At 42.8% G+C, this 19,174-nt stretch overlaps 1 protein-coding gene across 19 annotated transcripts in view; it reads right to left on the reverse strand.

The window, feature by feature from the left end:
* The window catches only part of KCNMA1 (potassium calcium-activated channel subfamily M alpha 1), a 536,674-nt gene that overhangs the window by 164,361 nt on the left and 353,139 nt on the right, over window positions 1-19,174 (reverse strand). For all 19 annotated transcript variants that reach the window (XM_053388116.1, XM_053388113.1, XM_053388117.1 and 16 more), the window contains exons 10-11: window positions 4,024-4,134; window positions 548-653 (exon numbers count right to left, since the gene is read on the reverse strand). In XM_053388116.1, coding sequence (XP_053244091.1) covers window positions 548-653; window positions 4,024-4,134 — 217 coding nt within the window. The remainder of the gene's footprint in view (window positions 1-547; window positions 654-4,023; window positions 4,135-19,174) is intronic.

Below are 19,174 nucleotides of genomic sequence, written 5' to 3' on the forward strand. Positions count from 1 at the left end.
ACCTCTATGCATGAAGGTTTCCATGGGAGCTGGAACTCTATGCAATCAGAGTTTTAGCTTCCATAGCTTCCTCTCACATTGCCATCCTGGCTCAGACACTGCCTCAACTGTGGGCATCTGCAGGCATATTTTGATGTTATTCCATGTGGGGCCCATGGAATAACCACCCATTCTGAAAATAACAAATGCTTTCACACCTTTTACTAGCTAGTTTACTAGCACATCAAGTCCCCCGCCTCTTTTCCTGCTGATAATTAATTGAAAGGTTCCTTTCGATCCTCTCTGAAGTTGGAATAACCAACAGATTGTTTTGAGGTTGTATCTGTACTACAAACCAGTATCACTTTTACTCCCATAGCTATTCCCAAAGGATCATGGGAACTGTAGTTTAGTTTGGTAAAGATGCTAAGATTTTCTTGCCTTCCTCACAAAACTACACATCCCATATTTCCATGGGGAAAGAAAATAACTGTAACTATACAGTAGGACCCTTAGTTAAATGCAGACACCAAACAGAAAAGTAGAAAAAAAGGAAGGAAACCAATACCTTTACTCTAGCCAGGTCATGCGGATTGAGAACTGAACCCTGAAAAAATTCCACCTGAGTGAAGTGTCGTTTAAAAAGAGCTTCCAACTCAAGGTTAGGGGAGATACTAAATTGAAAAAGAAAGGACAAAACAAGCAGAATAAAGTCAGTTTGTGAGCATTACTCCTGTTTTTTTTCTTAATTTTACAAAATTATTTAATAGGTATGGAGTCAATTCTGTAGGAACCATGAGTGGTTTATGTTCTAATTTTCTCTTCCTTTCTATCTCTATTAAGGTTGTCAACAATCCATAATTTTACTGGCCCAGTCTGGCAAGTCATCAGAACAGAAACATTTAAAAAGGAAGAAGAATAGGAGAAGAATTGTTGTCATTGTAATTTCCCTACATTCTATAAAAAGCATTTATTGTTTTTAAGATGGTGTTCATCAGAGGACAAGAGACTGTCCATACTATTTATTTCATTAGGAGGCCAATTCCAATCATTTGGAGAGATACTGTGGGTGCCCTCACTTTGCATTTAGATCCTTTTTTTAAAAGCACGAGACAGGAGACAATCTACTTATGCTGAAACACACAGTTTAAGGTGTCAACATTGTCTTATGCAAAAGTTGGAAACTCTAATGCCTCACCACTTCCATTTTGCCATCCTTGGTGACTTGCTAGACAGAAACAACCTAAAACGATCAGAGCTTTGAGGCAATCCTTTCTATAGTCATTCCCCACTTTGAGTAACACAGTGACCATACTAAGCAAACTGTGGCTTTGTATGACTTGAGCAATCACATGGACTCCCAGTGAGAATATCAGGGCAGTTTGGCTCCTCCTGCTGTGAGTTTAGCCATGGTTTGGTTTAGCATGTGGTGTTACTCGTATGTGGATTGTGTAATGGCTTACTGCTTGTGATTTCTCTGGGAAATATAAACCATGAGCCCAGTTTGAGACAACAGCCGTGATCCTTCCCCCTAAGCGCTAAGATGTTTTCTCCTTTGAGTCAAGCCAAAGTTTGGCTTAATGTTACATGAGAACTGAGCTAATCTGTTAAAAACAAAACAAAAGCACCACTGTGCCATTTGCACTTTGCTTTATCCCACACTTCTCAGATAATTATACCCCGTTTAATGTAGCCTGCTGTTAAGGGCACTGATATCACTCGTTTCAAAATTGCTCCCAGCATTTAACTGATAAGAGAAAGGTCAAAACTGCATTACAAGCAGCTTTGAAAAAAAGGAAAAGGAAAAACAACAACCCTGTCAGTTCTGGAAGACATGTCAGATCTGATGTTGGATTTTATTGTAATGGCAGGATCATTACAAACAGCAACTACTTTAGAGCATTCGTGACTATTGGCAAGGACATTTATGGGGAATTATTAAAATCTGTCTAGAGAATCCGAGATCCAGCCTCTCTTTTTTATGTGTGTATTGTTTCATAGTTATGAATATTTGCAAGAGAGGAACACTTCTGCCTCTCTGGAAATTTGTAAATAGTTAGTTACTGATCTAACCACCTGCGGCAATCATGGATAGGCTCCAAGCAGGGAACCAGGAAGAGACACTTTCATAAACTGGAAGAGAGGAAGGAAGGAAGCCTTCCTATCTATCAATATGATTTAACATTAAGTAAGTGTAAGCAAGGGGACACGGGTGGCGCTGTGGGTTAAACCACAGAGCCTAGGACTTGCCGATCAAAAGGTCGGCGGTTGGAATCCCTGAGACGGGGTGAGCTCCCATTGCTCAGTCCCTGCTCCTGCCAACCTAGCAGTTCAAAAGCACGTCAAAGTGCAAGTAGATAAATAGGTACCGCTCCAGCGGGAAGGCAAACAGCGTTTCCGTGTGCTGCTCTGGTTCGCCAGAAGTGGCTTAGTCATGCTGGCCACATGACCCGGAAGCTGTACGCCGGCTCCCTCGGCCAATAAAGCGAGATGAGCGCTGCAACCCCAGAGTCAGTCACGACTGGACCTAATGGTCAGGGGTCCCCTTTATCTTTAAGTGTAAGCAAGTGGGCTAGTAAGAAATATTGTGGACTAGAAACTTGTGGATTGACTTGCAAAGCTGGATACACTCAGAGACAGAACTTGAATAGCATAATGCATCATCTCAAGTACAATGCTTCTGCTGTTCTTATATTCAATTGCCAGCCATTTTTATACACAGTAATAAAGTATAGAGAAATAAAGTCATGCACATGCATGTATGAACCTGCTCTCCACAGAAGTATCCAATTTTCATTTAAAATTTATTTTTTCAGAAGATTGTTTCAGCCTCAACCTAAGCCCCAAATATCAAAACAATAGTACCTGGGGGAAGGGCTAACAGAGGGCATGTAACAGGTTCTTGTATAAGCCAGAAGTTATTTGGGTTGGGACGATTTCTGGGGCTTTGCCAGATTGTCTTAGAGACTGTACAGCTTATTGTTTCTAGCACCCCAGCAATTCCCTGCACTTTTCCAAAATGTTATTTAAGGGCCAGCCAGCCTGTTGGTTTAGCACCGTCTGAGCAATGATTAGTTTCCAAGACGTGCGTGGACAAAAAGTAGGCTTATGCTAAAAAACAACAACATTCTGAACATGTGCAAAATCTCATTTTACATTCCAAGTTGTAGAATAACTTCTCAGGGAAATTTATGCTTGGATTCATAATGCATTCAAGCATTACTACCGGGGCCAATTCATAATCTGAAATAAGGAATGACAAACTAATTTGAGCCAGTTTTGCATCTGTTGATTGAATTTTGACATTCCTTCCATACATGCAAAATATATAAAACCTTTTGTGGTCATCCTCTTGTTAATGACTAGGTCTGGACTGTTTTTTTGACTTCATAATACAGAGTGATGGATTTTTGGTTCCAAGTCTTGGGAGTTATAGGATGACAAGCTATAGAGTATATTTGAGGCCATAATCATGTTTTCTTACAGTGAATGATTTCCTCTTTGATAAGCATTATAACATTTATAGTTATTTTGAAAAAGCGGGGGGACAATGGGTAAGCTTAACTGTTACAAAGTATTATAGCATTGTTCTGCAGTATGGGTTGCGAAACAAATTTTGCAAGCAGGAGACACCCACTGGATTCAGCTCTTGTGGTACACTAAGAAATAGACTCCTGCTAATGGAATGGTCGTTGTGCAAGTGGAATGAAAGTTGGGTATTACCCTATTTTATGCAGGCTAGTGGTTTCCAAACTTCCTACTTTCTAACAATCCTGTCTATCTTAACTTGTCTACTGAAGAGTCAATGCACATTCACAACAGACAGAACTTTTGCTTCTTATTGAAGATTCATGAGCATCTTTCTAGGTACAAGACAAACACACAGTTCCATCGGGTTGCTGGCCATGACTGTTGGTTCTCACTCCTGTCCCACATGAACTGACAGACAAACTTTACTTTATATTATTTATTTCCTTTTTTAAAAAAAATAATTAAAAAAAGCATGTTGAAGCTGGTAATTGAAGGTTTGAATTTTGTACTTACTTATGCAGAAAGACAATTTCTACGTTCACATCATCCCTGTCCTTGTGCAGGAAGTCCTTCAGGAAGTTGGACACGCTTTCCAAAGTTATGTGGCCACAGACAACTATGTGCCTGGGACAGGGAGAAAAAAAGGGAGGGCACAGTTAAAAGTCTGCTGAGAGGAACAACCAGGCAGGAACACAAGCAAGCTCAAGAGAATTTGGAAAATCACTCCTTTGTTGTGGAAAGAAAGAAATGTGAAAAGGGGAAAGGAAAGAAGCACCAATCTACTGGTGTGTGCCTCCAGTTCATTCCTGAAAGAGAGAAAGGAAAATACTGACACATTGAGAAGCCCAGAGACACCAAAATACTCCAGCGGTCTAATTTAGCAAAGGATTATTACGAGCAAATGGCCAACTGGTTATGTGTACATAATAATGGGACACAGGCCCTTTTCGGTGTAACAATTCTGCTTGCTTAACTATGGGCATTCACTCATCCCTCACCTCTTTCCTCTTTGCTTAAGTGCTTCAAACCTGGTCTGTTTAAACTAGGAATCCCTCTTTACATACAAAAAAGGGGAACTCTGGTTTAATGCCTTTTGACCTAGCCTGATCTTAAACCAGATCTGAGTTTGGCCTACAACTAGTAGTTTCTAGTGTTGCTTGCTGAAAGGGTTACATGATGCTTTACCAAAGGTGTCGTGGACTTTGAAGACACTCAAACTCAGAACGCATGGGAGAAACGTGCTAAGAGGAAGGCACGCTTGGCAAATCCACACCGTGATCAACTCCTGTCCGGAAACCAATGTCCCCATTGTGGAAGGACGTGTGGGTCCAGAATTGGCCTCCACAGTCACTTACGGACTCATTGTTAAAACCATGTTTATGGAAGACAATCTTACTCGGCTATGAGTGATCGCCAAAGAAGAAGAAAGAAGAAGAAGACATGATGCTGGTGGTTTCTTTCAATCACCAGGTTTATTGCCCATTATAATCAAAGGTTCCTTTGTCATAACTGTTTGCTAAAAATAGATTATTCTACATTATAGTATATTGTAAGAGCTAAAGTTGTAAAAGAACTGAAGACTTAACCTAGATCACGCACTGATCAAAGGTATGCTTGGGGTATGCACCATGTAAAAAGTCTATTTTCCTAAAACTATAAATTTATTTAGCTAATAACTGATTATTCCTTAACCATATCCTCAATACCAAAATACGCCTATCCAAGGAAAACATGATTCGAGCTTCTTGTTTAAAAGTATCCTTCCTCTTTCCCTTTGATTTTTTTTCCCACCCAGCACTTAATTTTACTATATAACTGTGTATCTTCTGGAATTTTGGGATCGGTGCTTTTTCTTTCTTTCAGGGGCTACTCATGGGTATGCAGTACCGGCACCTATCTTTTCTGTTTTTAATAACAATAATAATAATGTGTAACACTTACTGGAACAACTTCATGGTGAGTACTTGCACCTATTTTTCTAGAAAAAGGAAGCACTGGTGATCTCGATCAGGGATTGGAAACCCATTGACTCTCCAGATGTTGCTGAACTACAACTCCCATCAGCCCTGACCAACGGCCACGCTGGTTAGGGTTGAGGGAATTGGAATCCAACAACACGTGAAGGTGTAGCCCTGACAGTGTCTGTCTCAATTTCTTCCTGTGAGTTTCATTTGCCATAAGGAAGGGCCCAGTGCCCTGTGAGCAGTCCCATTAGCAGGGGCAAGGTAAGGCCACCTCCCCAGGCGGCAGGAAGCCCCCCTCCCCAGGTGGTGAACTTTGAACTGGAGACTTTCTAGCTCTCAGGTAACCATCCTTAGTCACTATGCTCCATAGACATAGAAATCTGCTATGTCCTTTGAGAATCACATATTCCTCACCTCTACATGCAGATAAGCCCTTTAACCTATCCTACATAACAGCTAGGGACGCGGGTGGCGCTGTGAGTTAAACCACAGAGCCTAGGACTTGCTGATCAGGAGGTCAGCGGTTCGAATCCCTGCAACGGGGTGAGCTCCCGTTGCTTGGTCCCTGCTCCTGCCAACCTAGCAGTTCGAAAGCACATCAAAGTGCAAGTAGATAAATAGGTACTGCTCCGGTTTGCCAGAAGCGGCTTAGTCATGCTGGCCACATGACCTGGAAGCTGTACGCCGGTTCCCTCGGCCAGTAAAGCAAGATGAGCGCCGCAACCCCAGAGTCGGCCACGACTGGACCTAATGGTCAGGGGTCCCTTTACCTTTATCTTTACCTTTACATAACAGCTAACGCAGCAAGACTACAGATCTCCTTGCAAATACAGTGGTACCTCTAGTGGTACAGTGGTACCTAATTCGTTCTGGAGGTCTGTTCTTAACCTGAAACTGTTCTTAACCAGAGGCGTGCTTTCGCTAATGGGGCCGCTTGCTGCTGCTGCACTGCAGGCACACGATTTCTGTTCTCATCCTGTGGAAAAGTTCTCAACTTGAGGTAACTCTTCCAGGTTAGCTGAGTTTGTAACCTGAAGCGTTTGTAACCTGAGGTACCACTGTATTTTGTTTTACATGCAAATAAGTAAGATGTTAAGTTATACCCAAATATTTTTTCTCCAAAGGCAGAGAATATGACAGACGGGAATGAGTAATGAGGGCTTTGGGCTTCCATTACAAAGCCTTTTTTTTCTTCTTTTAAATAACATAAAAAGGGGTTCCTAAATGCAGTATAAGCATTCACTGCATAGTTTGCAGCTTAACCCTTAATTTACACATGTTTTCACAAAAGTGATTTCCACTGAGTGCATTGGGAGTCATTTCCTGGTAACTATAATTAGGATTGCAGTCTTAACATACCATTGCAAATGAGCAACCAAAGAATCAGATTTGACAGTAGCGAATATGACAGCATTTTATAATGTTCCATGACACAGCCTCCAGTGCCTTACATCTCAATCCTAATTATTTTTACTTAGAAGTAAGCTTCTTTGATTTCAGCTGAACTTCTTTTCAAGAAAGTATACTGCAGATCACAGTGGGGAGGGGAGGCCGGCAACTCCAATTGACATCAATGAGATTGATTTCCAAGTAATACAATAGCCTATGATCTTTGCAGAGTGTTGAGTTTTTGCTGGCTATTTAGTGTGTAAACTGGTTCAAAGACTGAGCTGAAATGGCCAACTGAGGGATGGACATTTCCATCACAACACAGATTAAACTAACGTTTTTATTCTTCACAAGTTTTCAGAAGGTTGCTGCATATGAATTATTGTACTCCCATGCTTCCTGCCATTAATTTCCCACGTGTCTCCCGATATTCATTGGTGATCTATGGGAATGAGTAGAGACAATCTCTTGCTGATATCCTACTACAGTGTGCATATAACCCACAGGTGAACCAGTCATCTGTGTCATCATGCTAACTGGTGTGGAGAGTTTGACTACTATCATCTTTTCCCCAATTCTGCAACAGGTGCGAAGTACGGGGGAATTATCCTCACTGCTTGGCCAAACAATGCCAGCGACCAGTTTGCAAAGTTGGGACTTCCCTCCCTTGGAAACCTACCACCTCCTAAATGGTAATCTGTATTCATTTACAGAAAAGAACGTGGCTAAAGTTCATTTTGTTAAGACAATGGCACCACACTGTTCAATACACCAGTCTCATGGAGGGTCACCAAGCCTCACCCTTTTGTTGTGCACAATGTAAGACTGTATTCATCAGCTGGCTGCTGAACTGGCAGCAGGTGGCAGATAATGAGCAAAGCACTTTCAGAGGTAACATTTAGACCATCCAGGTCACTCCTGCTTTGTAATTGTTCTGAACACATTCCAGTAAATGTGTCTGTGTGGTGGTGGGGAACCACTGACTGTAGGCTATGAGAGATAGGCAGCAAGCAATCACCATCCATGTAATTTACCATTAGGGGCCTTTATGAGCTCCTGCCCTTGTTTCATAATTCAATGCTTGACTAAGAATGTGAGAAATAATTGTGGGGGTCTTGTTGGTGGGAGGATAATAATGCAGAACAATGGATAAATCGAGAACAAGCACAAAGGCTTCATTAACATCACCACCCAACATGGTTCTACTTGGAGTGGCGTCATTAGTGACAGTGAAATTACACCATTATATAGCACAGTACATCTTATATAGCATTGCTTTCTTCAGTGGACCAGAAAGAACGAGTTAAAACAAAACCCTGCGTATTTAACAAGTTCTTTCTAGCCCAATGAAGGTTTCTTTTTCAAAAAATAAAATTATTATAGTGATTCTGTCTATATGCCTAAATCCAAGGCTTTTATTATTAACTCTCAGAATTTGTGTTTCTCCACTAACTAATACAGAGGATGTGTTAGGGTGCACAGAGGGATTGTGAGTCAGTAGGGGGAAACAGAGCACAGGAAGACTCTGAAGAAGAGCACAGAGATGGACAGATGGCAGAAACATGGTGGAAAGGAAGAGCAGGGTTGGGACAGGATGGAGGGAAGAAACAACAGGGTGGAAGGAGGAGGGACCAGTGTTAGTGAGCAGACTGGCAGAGGATAAATTGAGCTAGCACAGGCTTCCTCAAACTCAGCCCTCCAGATGTTTTTGGCCTACAACTCCCATGATCCCTAGCTAGCAGGACCAGTGGTCAGGGATGATGGGAACTGTAGTCTCAAAACATCTGGAGGGTGAAGTTTGAGGAACCCTGAGCTAGCACCTCCTTTGTGGAGCAGTGCATGTCACTTGGGGAGGAGGGTGTCCTATTTATTTCCGAGGCCACCTCTATTTTCCTGCAGGGGAAAATTCCTTACTCTCTGGTGGGGGTGTCTTCTTCCTCCACCAACACAGGGAGAGTTGGTTTTTGTTCTTGTTTTATTGGTTTGTTTTTGTTCTCATTTTATTAAATATTTAGTGTTCTCTGTTTGTATTTTTATGTTGTGAACCGCCCCGTCATCTATGGGTGAAGGGCGGTATATGAATTTGCTAGTGTTTCAAGGTGAGCAGGGCTCTGCCCAAGCCTCTGTTGCTGTTCACCATGAGTAGTTCCTGGTTTGTGAATGAGTTAAGTGGGCAGAACCAAAGCTGCTAAGCCTTTCAGCCCTTGCTTGGTTCAAAATATCACCCCAGTTAAAAATTAGTTGTCAATGAAGGCTTATCATTCACATTCTGAATAAGAAAGGCAGGCACAGGGATGGCACTAAAAACCCCTACATGCTGTCAGTGGCGTAGCGTGGGTTGTCAGCACCCCGGGCAAGGCAAGTAATTTGCGCCCCCTAACCGCACTGCACCGCACGCCTGGCACCCCCCCTCCACAGTGGCCGGCGACCTGGTGGCTCGGATCGGATTCGCACAGCCAGCACTGCAGTGAGAGAGTGAGTGAGCCAGGTAGGGGCAGAGAGCTGCGAGTGTGAGCGCCCCCCCAGATGTTGCGCCCGGTGCGCCCGGCCCCCCTGCACCCCCATGCTACGCCACTGCATGCTGTTGACATCGTCCAGCAGCCCCACCCTTCTCTTATTCCCATACGATTGCCAATTTTCTTCAGCTGTTGCATCACAAAACCAAATCCATACCTAAAGGAGCATGAAACTGAAAACCTGGCCTATTGGCTATAACCAGTCTCCCTCCCTCCCTCTCTCTCTCACAGAGTTTTGGCTTACTTTTTTAAAAGCTCCTTCTTACAGCAGTTTCTGATTTATGCAACCAAATCTACAATAATCTCTCCATGTGGCCATGTCACCACCATGAAGACTACTCTTTGCCATGTGCTGCTCAATTGCCAAAAGGAAATGATGGAAGAGAATACAACATTTTAACAGCAAGCATCTATTGATCTCCACATGCCACTTGGCACGATTCAAAGATGTGCACAGCAGGTCAATGTAGCCATTAAGGAAAAACTTGTTTGCCTGACTGCCTCCATTCTCCAGCTGTCCTCCTGTCTCCAATACATGCCTTCTATATTTTCTTGTCTGTAAGCAACACAACCTATAGTCTATGGTGAATGACCTCTGTTACCATTCTATCCTTGGCTTATTTTACCTCTCCTACAATCCACTGCCATCTGCCTGCATCATATGCTTCAGTCCAAAACTGGTTTCCTTTGAACAACCCATGACTTAATTGCCATAATAACCTTGTTAAGCCCTACTTGTTGAATTTCCTACGACCTTCTCAAGCACTGCACTTATTTCCGACCCAATTCATCCAGATGATTAGATTCATCTAGGAGTGCCAGCGGCTGATGTACACCAATCCAGTAGCTTTTGAGCAGCTTGCCTCAAAAGCGAAATATTGGCCAGGGATTCCTGAATACAACCCACCACTTCCAAAAGCTTACCAGCTCATGTTGGATAAAGCAGGAGGTGGAACATGGAGTCTCCCCTCTCTCTCTCTCTCTCTCTCTCTCTCTCTCTGTCTTTCATCTATCTAACATTCCCCCCACTGAAATGAACTGGAATAACTAACTACTCTAGCACCAGCCTGAAGTAGTTGATGGGGATGCTACTGGGGCCTCTCAAGGGAATAAAATACAAACTGCCTTAGAAATAGCCCATGCTGCTTATGCCTGTGCATATCTACACCTATGCAGCTTCCCATCTCCTCTGTGATCATTCTACTCCACCCCAACAGAAAGGTGCTTCCAACCCATAAAAACTCTTTCCAGCCATCCGATCTTCAAGCTAAGATTGCTCTCTTAGTGTGCAATAGCTTCACTTCAAACTTTAGCTGCTCAGTAGAATGGTAAGAAGAAATCAGCTGGTTCTAGACTGTCATCTTGAATCGAAAAGAATCACTTTTCTCCTGCTAGAATAAGTGAAATTTATTCTACAGATAAGATCAAAACCAGATTGTCTGCATGCTTAAAGATTGTTATTAGGGACACTATTTCAGAAACCCTGGAGAACCCATATTGTTCCAATCATCTGATCTGAAGAGTTACAGACTCCCCAGTTCCATGCCAAAATTCATGTCTTAAGTGTTTCTTACTTCAGCTTCATTAAAACAAAATGTTTCTAGAAGCCAACTTAATGAAATTAGAGATGCTGACAAAGCTCATTAAGACAAGGCCCATAAACGAGCTTCAGGGGCTCAGACCTTCACCTCAAAGGATAACTGAGCATCAGGATACCTCTGAATTCTTCTCAGTTCAGATTAAAACCCAAGTCAAAGAAGAATTCCTGGCTTACTGCAATGCTAGCAGCCCTTGAGAAAACTCTATTTCCCAAGGGTCACCAGGGCCTACAGAGCATGTCAACCAAAGAGGAGCGGACTTTGGTAATATGGCACCCTGAGTGAGGACAAAATTTGGTGCATCCCCTCTAAACATTTCTTATTTTCACAACAATTCATTTAGGTACAGTTTACCCATTTGTATGTTTTATTATTACTAGTAACACTACTATAGTTTGCACCCCCTTGGCTTGGTGCCCTGTGCAAGGTACTGCACTGCCCTAAATCCAGCACTGAGCCAAGGAAGAGACTCCACTATCCCTCTCACTGCAGCTGTTGCCACCAGCACCGCTGCCCTGATAGTTTAAAAGTTGAAAAGGGCTCCTGAGTCCCACAGGGGTGCTGCAGAAAGAATAATAATAATAATAATAATAAATTTTATTTATATCCCGCCCTCCCCAGCCGAAGCTGGGCTCAGGGCGGCTAACAACAATAAACAATACAAAAGTACAACACAAACAACACTCTAAAATCATTCATTATAAAATTAATTAAATTCAAGCCACTGGCCACTATTGGGCCAGAGCTCCGCGAAGATTGCCGAGGGAGGGAGTCAGGCTGTGCCCTGGCCAAAGGCCTGGCGGAACAGCTCTGTCTTGCAGGCCCTGCGGAAAGATGTCAAGTCCCGCAGGGCCCTAGTCTCTTGTGACAGAGTGTTCCACCAGGTCGGAGCCACAGCCGAAAAAGCCCTGGCTCTAGTTGAGGCCAGCCTAACTTCTCTGTGGCCTGGGACCTTCAAGATATTTTTATTTGAAGACCGTAAGTTTCTCTGTGGGGCATACCAGGAGAGGCGGTCCCGTAGGTACGAGGGTCCAAGGCCGTATAGGGCTTTAAAGGTTAAAACCAGCACCTTAAACCTGATCCTGTACTCCACCGGGAGCCAGTGCAGTTGATATAGCACCGGATGAATGTGATCTCGCAGCGAAGACCCCGTAAGGAGTCTCGCTGCAGCATTCTGCACCCGCTGGAGTTTCTGGGTCAGTCTTAAGGGCAGCCCCACGTAGAGCGAGTTACAATAATCCAGTCTGGAGGTGACCGTCGCGTGGATCACAGTGGCTAGGTCAGGGCGAGAGAGGTAAGGAGCCAACTGCTTAGCTTGGCGGAGATGGAAAAATGCCGCCTTTGTTATAGCTGCAATCTGCGCCTCCATGGAAAGGGAGGTGTCGAAGATTACACCCAAACTCTTAACGGACGGTGCTGGCACTAACTGCGCCCCCGCAAGAGATGGGAGTTGCCCCCCCAATCCCATATCGTCCCGTCCCAGCCACAGGACCTCTGTCTTCGAAGGATTTAGCTTCAACCGGCTCCCACGTAACCATCCAGCCACAGCTTCCAGACATCTGGTCAGTGTGTCTGGGGCCGAGTCAGGATGGCCATCCATCAACAGATAGAGTTGGGTGTCATCGGCATACTGATGGCAACCCAGCCCAAAACTCCGGACAAGCTGGGCGAGGGGGCGCATAAAGATGTTGAAAAGCATTGGGGAGAGTATCGCACCCTGAGGTACTCCACACACCAAGGAGTGGCGCGATGACAATTCCCCCCCAAGCGCCACCCTCTGTCCCCGACCAGAGAGAAACGAGCGCAGCCATTGAAGGACTGTGCCCTGGATCCCCACGTCGGCAAGGCGGTGGTAGTTGGACAAGGGAGACATGGACTCAAATAGGTTAGAAACCTAGCTGGTCACTAAGAGTTGCTTGAGAAGAACAAGCAAATAAATATATTTATTCAACTATGATTAACATGCAATTCTGGAGCCAAAATCACTGCTCCATGCTGGACCTTAACACTGCATCTCTTTAGCACGGAATAATTAATTATAAATTTATTATAATTCTTAGTTATTGGTTTGAGGTAATGTTGTTATATGTGGAGCAGGGGGAAAGCTAACTCAGAACACTTTATTAGTATTAGACCTTTAGTTAATTATTGTTTTTCTTTTTTAAACTTACTCCAAATTCCTCTGGAATTGACTGCTATTACTGCTGGGCTTCCCCCTTTCCCTTTGGTATTAGCACTTAAGTAAGGCAAAGCTGCAAAGTCTGGGGTTTTCCCATAATACCATACTGCTAAAACTCAGACCCAGAATGGAAACTAGTCCAATAACATCTGGAGGACCACATGTTCCCCATCTCTCAGCAGGAATTCAGCCAATACTAGAATATCCACAGTTACTTCTAGCCCAGACCAGCAGAGTTTAGTTTAGTTTAGTTTTTAGTTTAGTTTAGTTTAGTTTAGTTTAGTTTAGTTTATAGCTGTTTGGTGATGTGGGTGCTGATTTTATATCAGGCTTGCACACATGGTCTACAAAGTCAAATGCCACTAATTCCAATTCCCATCCTCCGAAGTAAACTAAAACTGTTAATACAACAAATGCACCACTATGATTTAGCACATCCAGGTTTCCCAAACTTCTAATAGACAATACACCCCCGAGTTAAAAATAGAGGTACATTTCACTCATTATATCAAATGTTTATTTTTAGAATATGCACAAGTAAGACTCACCAGTCCTCATAGGAGCCCACTTTCATCTTTTGCTTGTGTATACGCCCCCCCGCCCCAATTTCTAGGAGGCAATTCCCAGAGCAATAATTCTTGCAGTGGCTGCAAGCCCTGATCAATGCATCATGCGGAGATACAGTGGGCTGCTGAGTAGATATTAAGGGCACGGGGGCTTTGCACTTTTAAATTCATTTAATTTCCATTGCATGCTGCCCATACTTCTTTCACTGCAGACTTGTGTAACCCAGTGCACAGTTTGGAAAGTATAATTTTAGAATAAGTGAGCATGAATCCGTATGAACAAAATAGGACATTGTTTTTGTTTCTTTCCCCTACGTACGTAGCTTTGCCAACCACAATTAGCAAATCAGTTCCCTCCCCAACAAGATGTGTGACAAGCCCAAAGGTACCCTATGGGAAGTACAGTAAAGACCAGTTGGGCCCACGTAAGCTACTCCCGAAATTAAAACAATGGGAAGCTCAGCATAAGCCTTGAGGTGGGATATTCCCTTTCTGTGCACTCACAGGCAAACAATGCAAAATGCAAAGCTCCCCTGGCTGTTTATTTTCAAGGAAAATTACATCCATTCTCTTGGAACAAATATAAAGAGCCTCTTAAAAAGTCACCCTTGCCATCCCATCATTTTAAATCACAGGCAGTAAATTGAAGATTCTGTTCAACATCCACTGACCACATTGCATTCATTTTGTCAAGTAAGTAAATGAAATATGACATATATTGATCTAGATGTCTCTGTATAACTATAATATTTATATCAAATACATGTGTCTGAGTCTCTCCACACACCCCCACCCCCCGGATCTTCCTTCTTAACTTTCTAATTGTGCATTTGTCTACTGGCCGTCCAACATCTCTGCTCCCACTCTCTGGTTCTCCCCTGCTCTTTCTCTCTCCACTCCAGGAGCTGGCAAGCTTGAAGAAAACTCAAGGTATAACATAGCTGACGTAAGGCCAAATCCACACGTAGATCATTATTACTTTTTTTTAAGTGCGTGGAACAATATTCTTAATAACTGCTTTCCTCATTAAAGCTATAATGGAACACTCTTTCACATAAATAAAAGCTGTGTATGATTGAGTTTGGGCAGATTAACCATCTTGGACCTAGATTCTATTACATGGTGGTTAAGGTGGGGAGGGGAGGGGGGGTCAGACCTGGTTCAAGAAAGTTCTTAGAAACAGCATTCTTTCAACAGTTCTATATTTTTGAACCGAAGTTAGATCAGACTATTGCTTCAACAGGACTAATAGAACCCAAATCCTATGTAAGAGGTCACAGAAAGTAATACTCAAAAGAAACCGCAGAAGATAACTGCATTGAAGATCTTGTTAAAAAAACAAAAACACAAGCTGTTTACCTGCCTAGGATTTCTAAAGGAACAGTGAGGGAAGGGGACAAAGGTTGTAACACTTGATTTTTAAACACAGGGATTAATTTAAGCCTGCTTTGCCCACAAATACATGGCGCTAGATGACTGCATTGGTATCTCACGCTCAAAAAGGGCAACAGTGGCCCACCAGGGAGCTTAGTGTCAACCTTGTTTTGCAGCCTATCGCTGATAACAAAACAGCCCTGGTAAGGTTGGTGGGCTGTTTTCAATTCAGTCACCATTTGTGAAGGCCTGCTGCACAAGGATATTTAGAAGAATAATGAAGTATTTACCCTACCTAAGATCTGCAGGACTTCTGATCACATCTACCATATCACCAGCCATGTGTAGAAGCAGCCCACTTGAGAGAGCTACATTAGCTCTGAGAAAGCTTTCTTTTATTCAGCCTTGTCTCTCCAAGAGCCCTTCTCCTTTTGTGTCCTAATCTATTTCTTGGTTCTAATTTTAAACCCTAAGTTTGAACCTGAGCTGGTGTGCATATTCCACATTTGAGTTTGCTCTCAGGTTTGAGTTCTAGGCCTGCCCCTTGACCTCTAGCAGCCTGTGAGGCTGCTCTCCCACCTTCCCAAAATAGCAGGTCACTGGCCCTTACAGAGAGGGAGAGGGGAGAGGGGAGGTGTGGAGAGCTCAGCACTGTGTGGCAGGATTGGCTCCACTGCAACTCAATGTGCAGTGCCAAACTCCCTGTGCCTCACCCTTCCCGTCTCAATAAATGCCACTGATCCAAAGTTTTGGAAAGCTGGGGCAGCCAACAGGGCCCCACCTGGGCTGATTCACTGGTCTCTACTGACCTTGACCCTGTAGCAAGTTCTAGCACCAAGAGGCAGGAGAATCACCAAGTATCCTGACTATTACCTGCAGAGCCCTGGGACAGAAGGAGGGTTGCTCAGTGAGGATATTTCACCATCTTGAGAAATGTGAGAGCCATTTACTGGCACTTAAAACGTGGCCTTATTGAAGCAGGAAGAAGCAGGAAGTACCATGACATTTGCTACCGTACAATTAAATCAAGGTTGCTGAGAAATGTCATTGATCTAACTGCAAGGGTTATTTCTTTGTTCGCACCCCCCCCCAAAAAAAAAAAAAAACAATCCCAGATGTTTTGCCTGAGTAACATTTTGTTTTAGACAAAACCTTAGGGATGTATTCGGAAACCCCACCATTCACCTCAGATTTCACTTTAGCCAAAATTCTAGTAGCAGCTCTACTTTTGCACTAACCAAGCAGGGATGACTCTAAGGGATAGTAAGGGGTAGTAGGCGTGCCCCCAAAATAATTTCCCACTACTCCATTGGCTTCCCCAGCTTTCAGTCTCAAGGTCCTATGCAGCCCAGACTACTTCCCAAACTAGTTTTTTTCTGGAATCCCCTTGTGACCGAGGCTATAGCAATAAAACTTAACAGTATAATTCAAACTCAGTCCAGGATAAATACTCTTTCATTTGCTCTGAGACATACAAACACTGTCTCAACTGTGAGCTGTCTTTCTTTTGCATGACATACTGTGATGAAGTGGACAAGCAGAGTCTAGATCTTTAGTCATTAAGAACTGAGACCAAAACCCCAAAAGAAAACGTTAACAGCTGTGAACATGCAGTTAGGACGGCATGCTAGCCAGCAGATTCATAGGACACCGCAGGATTAAACCACACTTCCAGCACCAGCAGTTTCAGCATCAACCAGACTTCTGTCTACTGCTCTAATCCTTTGAAATCCCGGCAGTTCTTGAGCTTCCAGAAGAAACAGTTAGGACACACAAGAGACACCCTGCTATTATTAAGCAATCAATGTTTTTGCTCCTGCTCCTCATTTTACAGTGTTTTTTCCCTCTTTAAATGGCCTTATAATCTTTGCATAGCTTGCAATATGATTTGAAGTTATAACTAAGCTTTCCACCACTGATGACTACCCTTTTCTAGGGTTACCATTTTAACTGGTACATTAATCAAGAAGTTGTCAATGTGGTGCCCTTCAGATACCACTGGACTCCAACCCCCATCAGCCGCAGCCAGCATGGCCCGTGTTCAGGGTTGATGGGAGCTGTGGTTCAACAACATCTGAAGAGCTACCTTTTATCTATTACCATTAATTTATGATTTGGTATGGGTCCATTTTAATCAGTTGGAGTAATGACAAATGTTTTGTTTTTTTAAAGGCTGTTTTTTTTTGTCCTGACAAGCCACATATATCAAAATTTGAAATGGCACCCTTGGGTTTACTGAACCCCATTAACTCAACAGATGCTGGGACAGCAGTTGCGCATGGCTCCTGCTGCAAGATGATTGGGGTGGGTGGGTGGGGTGTAAACATTAACAGTATGAGAAACGACTGGTATTAACTTCACCTCTTAAGAGGTGTTTAATCTAAGGGTCAATACACCAGGTCCATTATATTCGCCCTCAATTTCTGAGAGGAGAGGAGGGGAGAAGAGAGCCTATAAATGGAATTCTCAGTTGCAGGATGTAGAATCATAATAAGAAATCAGAGTGGAAGTTCACAGTATGGTATTTTGAGAAAGTTGTCTATAGGCTTGACAGTAGATGTATATTTAGTAGTTAAGAGAGAGACGTACAGGGAAGGAGGGTGGGGGATTGAGAGCAGACTATTATTTTAATCAGTGTTTTATCCAGAGTTAAGTAAAGCAACTGGGAAATAACTATGCAAAGGGCATTTATTGCTGAAACACTTCAGATGAAGCCTTGGAGTGGTTGAAAACAGAGCCTTCCCATGTTTTCTAACTTTTATCTTGAGAATTTCAGAGGAAAAGAGACTGCAGTAAGCAGTTAAATCACCAGGAGAAGGTCCAAGTGGCTGTTGAAAGTTGCTGAATATATTATTCTGCATTGTCAAGAATCACAATATACTGACAAAGTAAAATACAGTTTGTTCAAGTGCCATATATTTATGTATCATATTTCTGTCCTCTTTGAGGTGAAGGAAATAAATGCCCACCATAATGCTAATGCAATAAATGTGAGCGTTCACATGGGTTGTGCAAGTCATAGTGCAAAAGCTTAATAAAAACTATTGTGCTAGGAGTTGTACAACATCTTTCACAAATGCAAAGTACTGGTTGCTGTGCAGTTGCAACCAGTTGCTGTGCAGCACAAAGAACATTAGTGTTACACTAAGAACTAGCATAGTGGTAGTTGCGCAAGTGGGTTGCCACAACTGGATAAAACCCATAGAGCTATTTCATTTTACCTCACAACTATGGAGACTAAGAGATGACAACCCACTGAGCATCATGAATAAGTAGGGATCCAAATTTAGCTTTCTATAATTTAAAAAGTAACTGTATTCACATTAAATTAGCATGGCTCTTCTTTACTTTAAGCAACATGTGGATGAATGCACATGGTTTTGAAGAGGTTAATTTCAGTGGAACTTTGCCACTGAGATATGTTTCTCCCAGGCCTTTGAAATCAATATTGTATGGGCTTGCTCTGTGTCCCTCATTTTAGTGAAGTAAATCAAGCACAGCAAGGAAAACAGGACTCTCCATGTGGTGTCCCCAGTACTCTGCAGCACTCTGCTTCTTTGTGTATACATTCTACCAACAGGTGAAAGCATGTTTATATATAAGAGACCTTCACATCCACTGTGACTATATTATTTATTTAATTTTGCCCATGCTGCTGATGTTTAAGTATTTGATTTGTTGCTATTCTAGTTTGATCATATTGTTTTTGTTTTGCAATGTTTTAATGTTGTGTACAGTGCTTTGAGTGAACTTTTACCAAAAAGCAACTGATACTACAGACAGGTGAGGTTTTCGTTTGTCTGCATTTTTAAGTAAAGCGGCCTGAATGGCACTTCCTGACCTAATATGTGGACCGAAGCACAACTATTCCTCAGTTTTTGTACTTCTCTGAATTTTATAATATGCATCTCAGCTCAAAAAACAACAACACTGAAATGCATGTAAATATATGCATTTTTAAGATAAAATGTGAATATCATAGTTATGCTGGGGCACGGGAACCTACAGCACATAGCTCAAGGTCTTCACCACTACAATATACAGTACTGCTTAGTGGAACGTCATTTGAAGCCTAGGA

The sequence above is a fragment of the Podarcis raffonei genome, chromosome 5, assembly GCF_027172205.1.
Source record: "Podarcis raffonei isolate rPodRaf1 chromosome 5, rPodRaf1.pri, whole genome shotgun sequence".
In the NCBI taxonomy this organism is placed as follows: domain Eukaryota; kingdom Metazoa; phylum Chordata; class Lepidosauria; order Squamata; family Lacertidae; genus Podarcis; species Podarcis raffonei.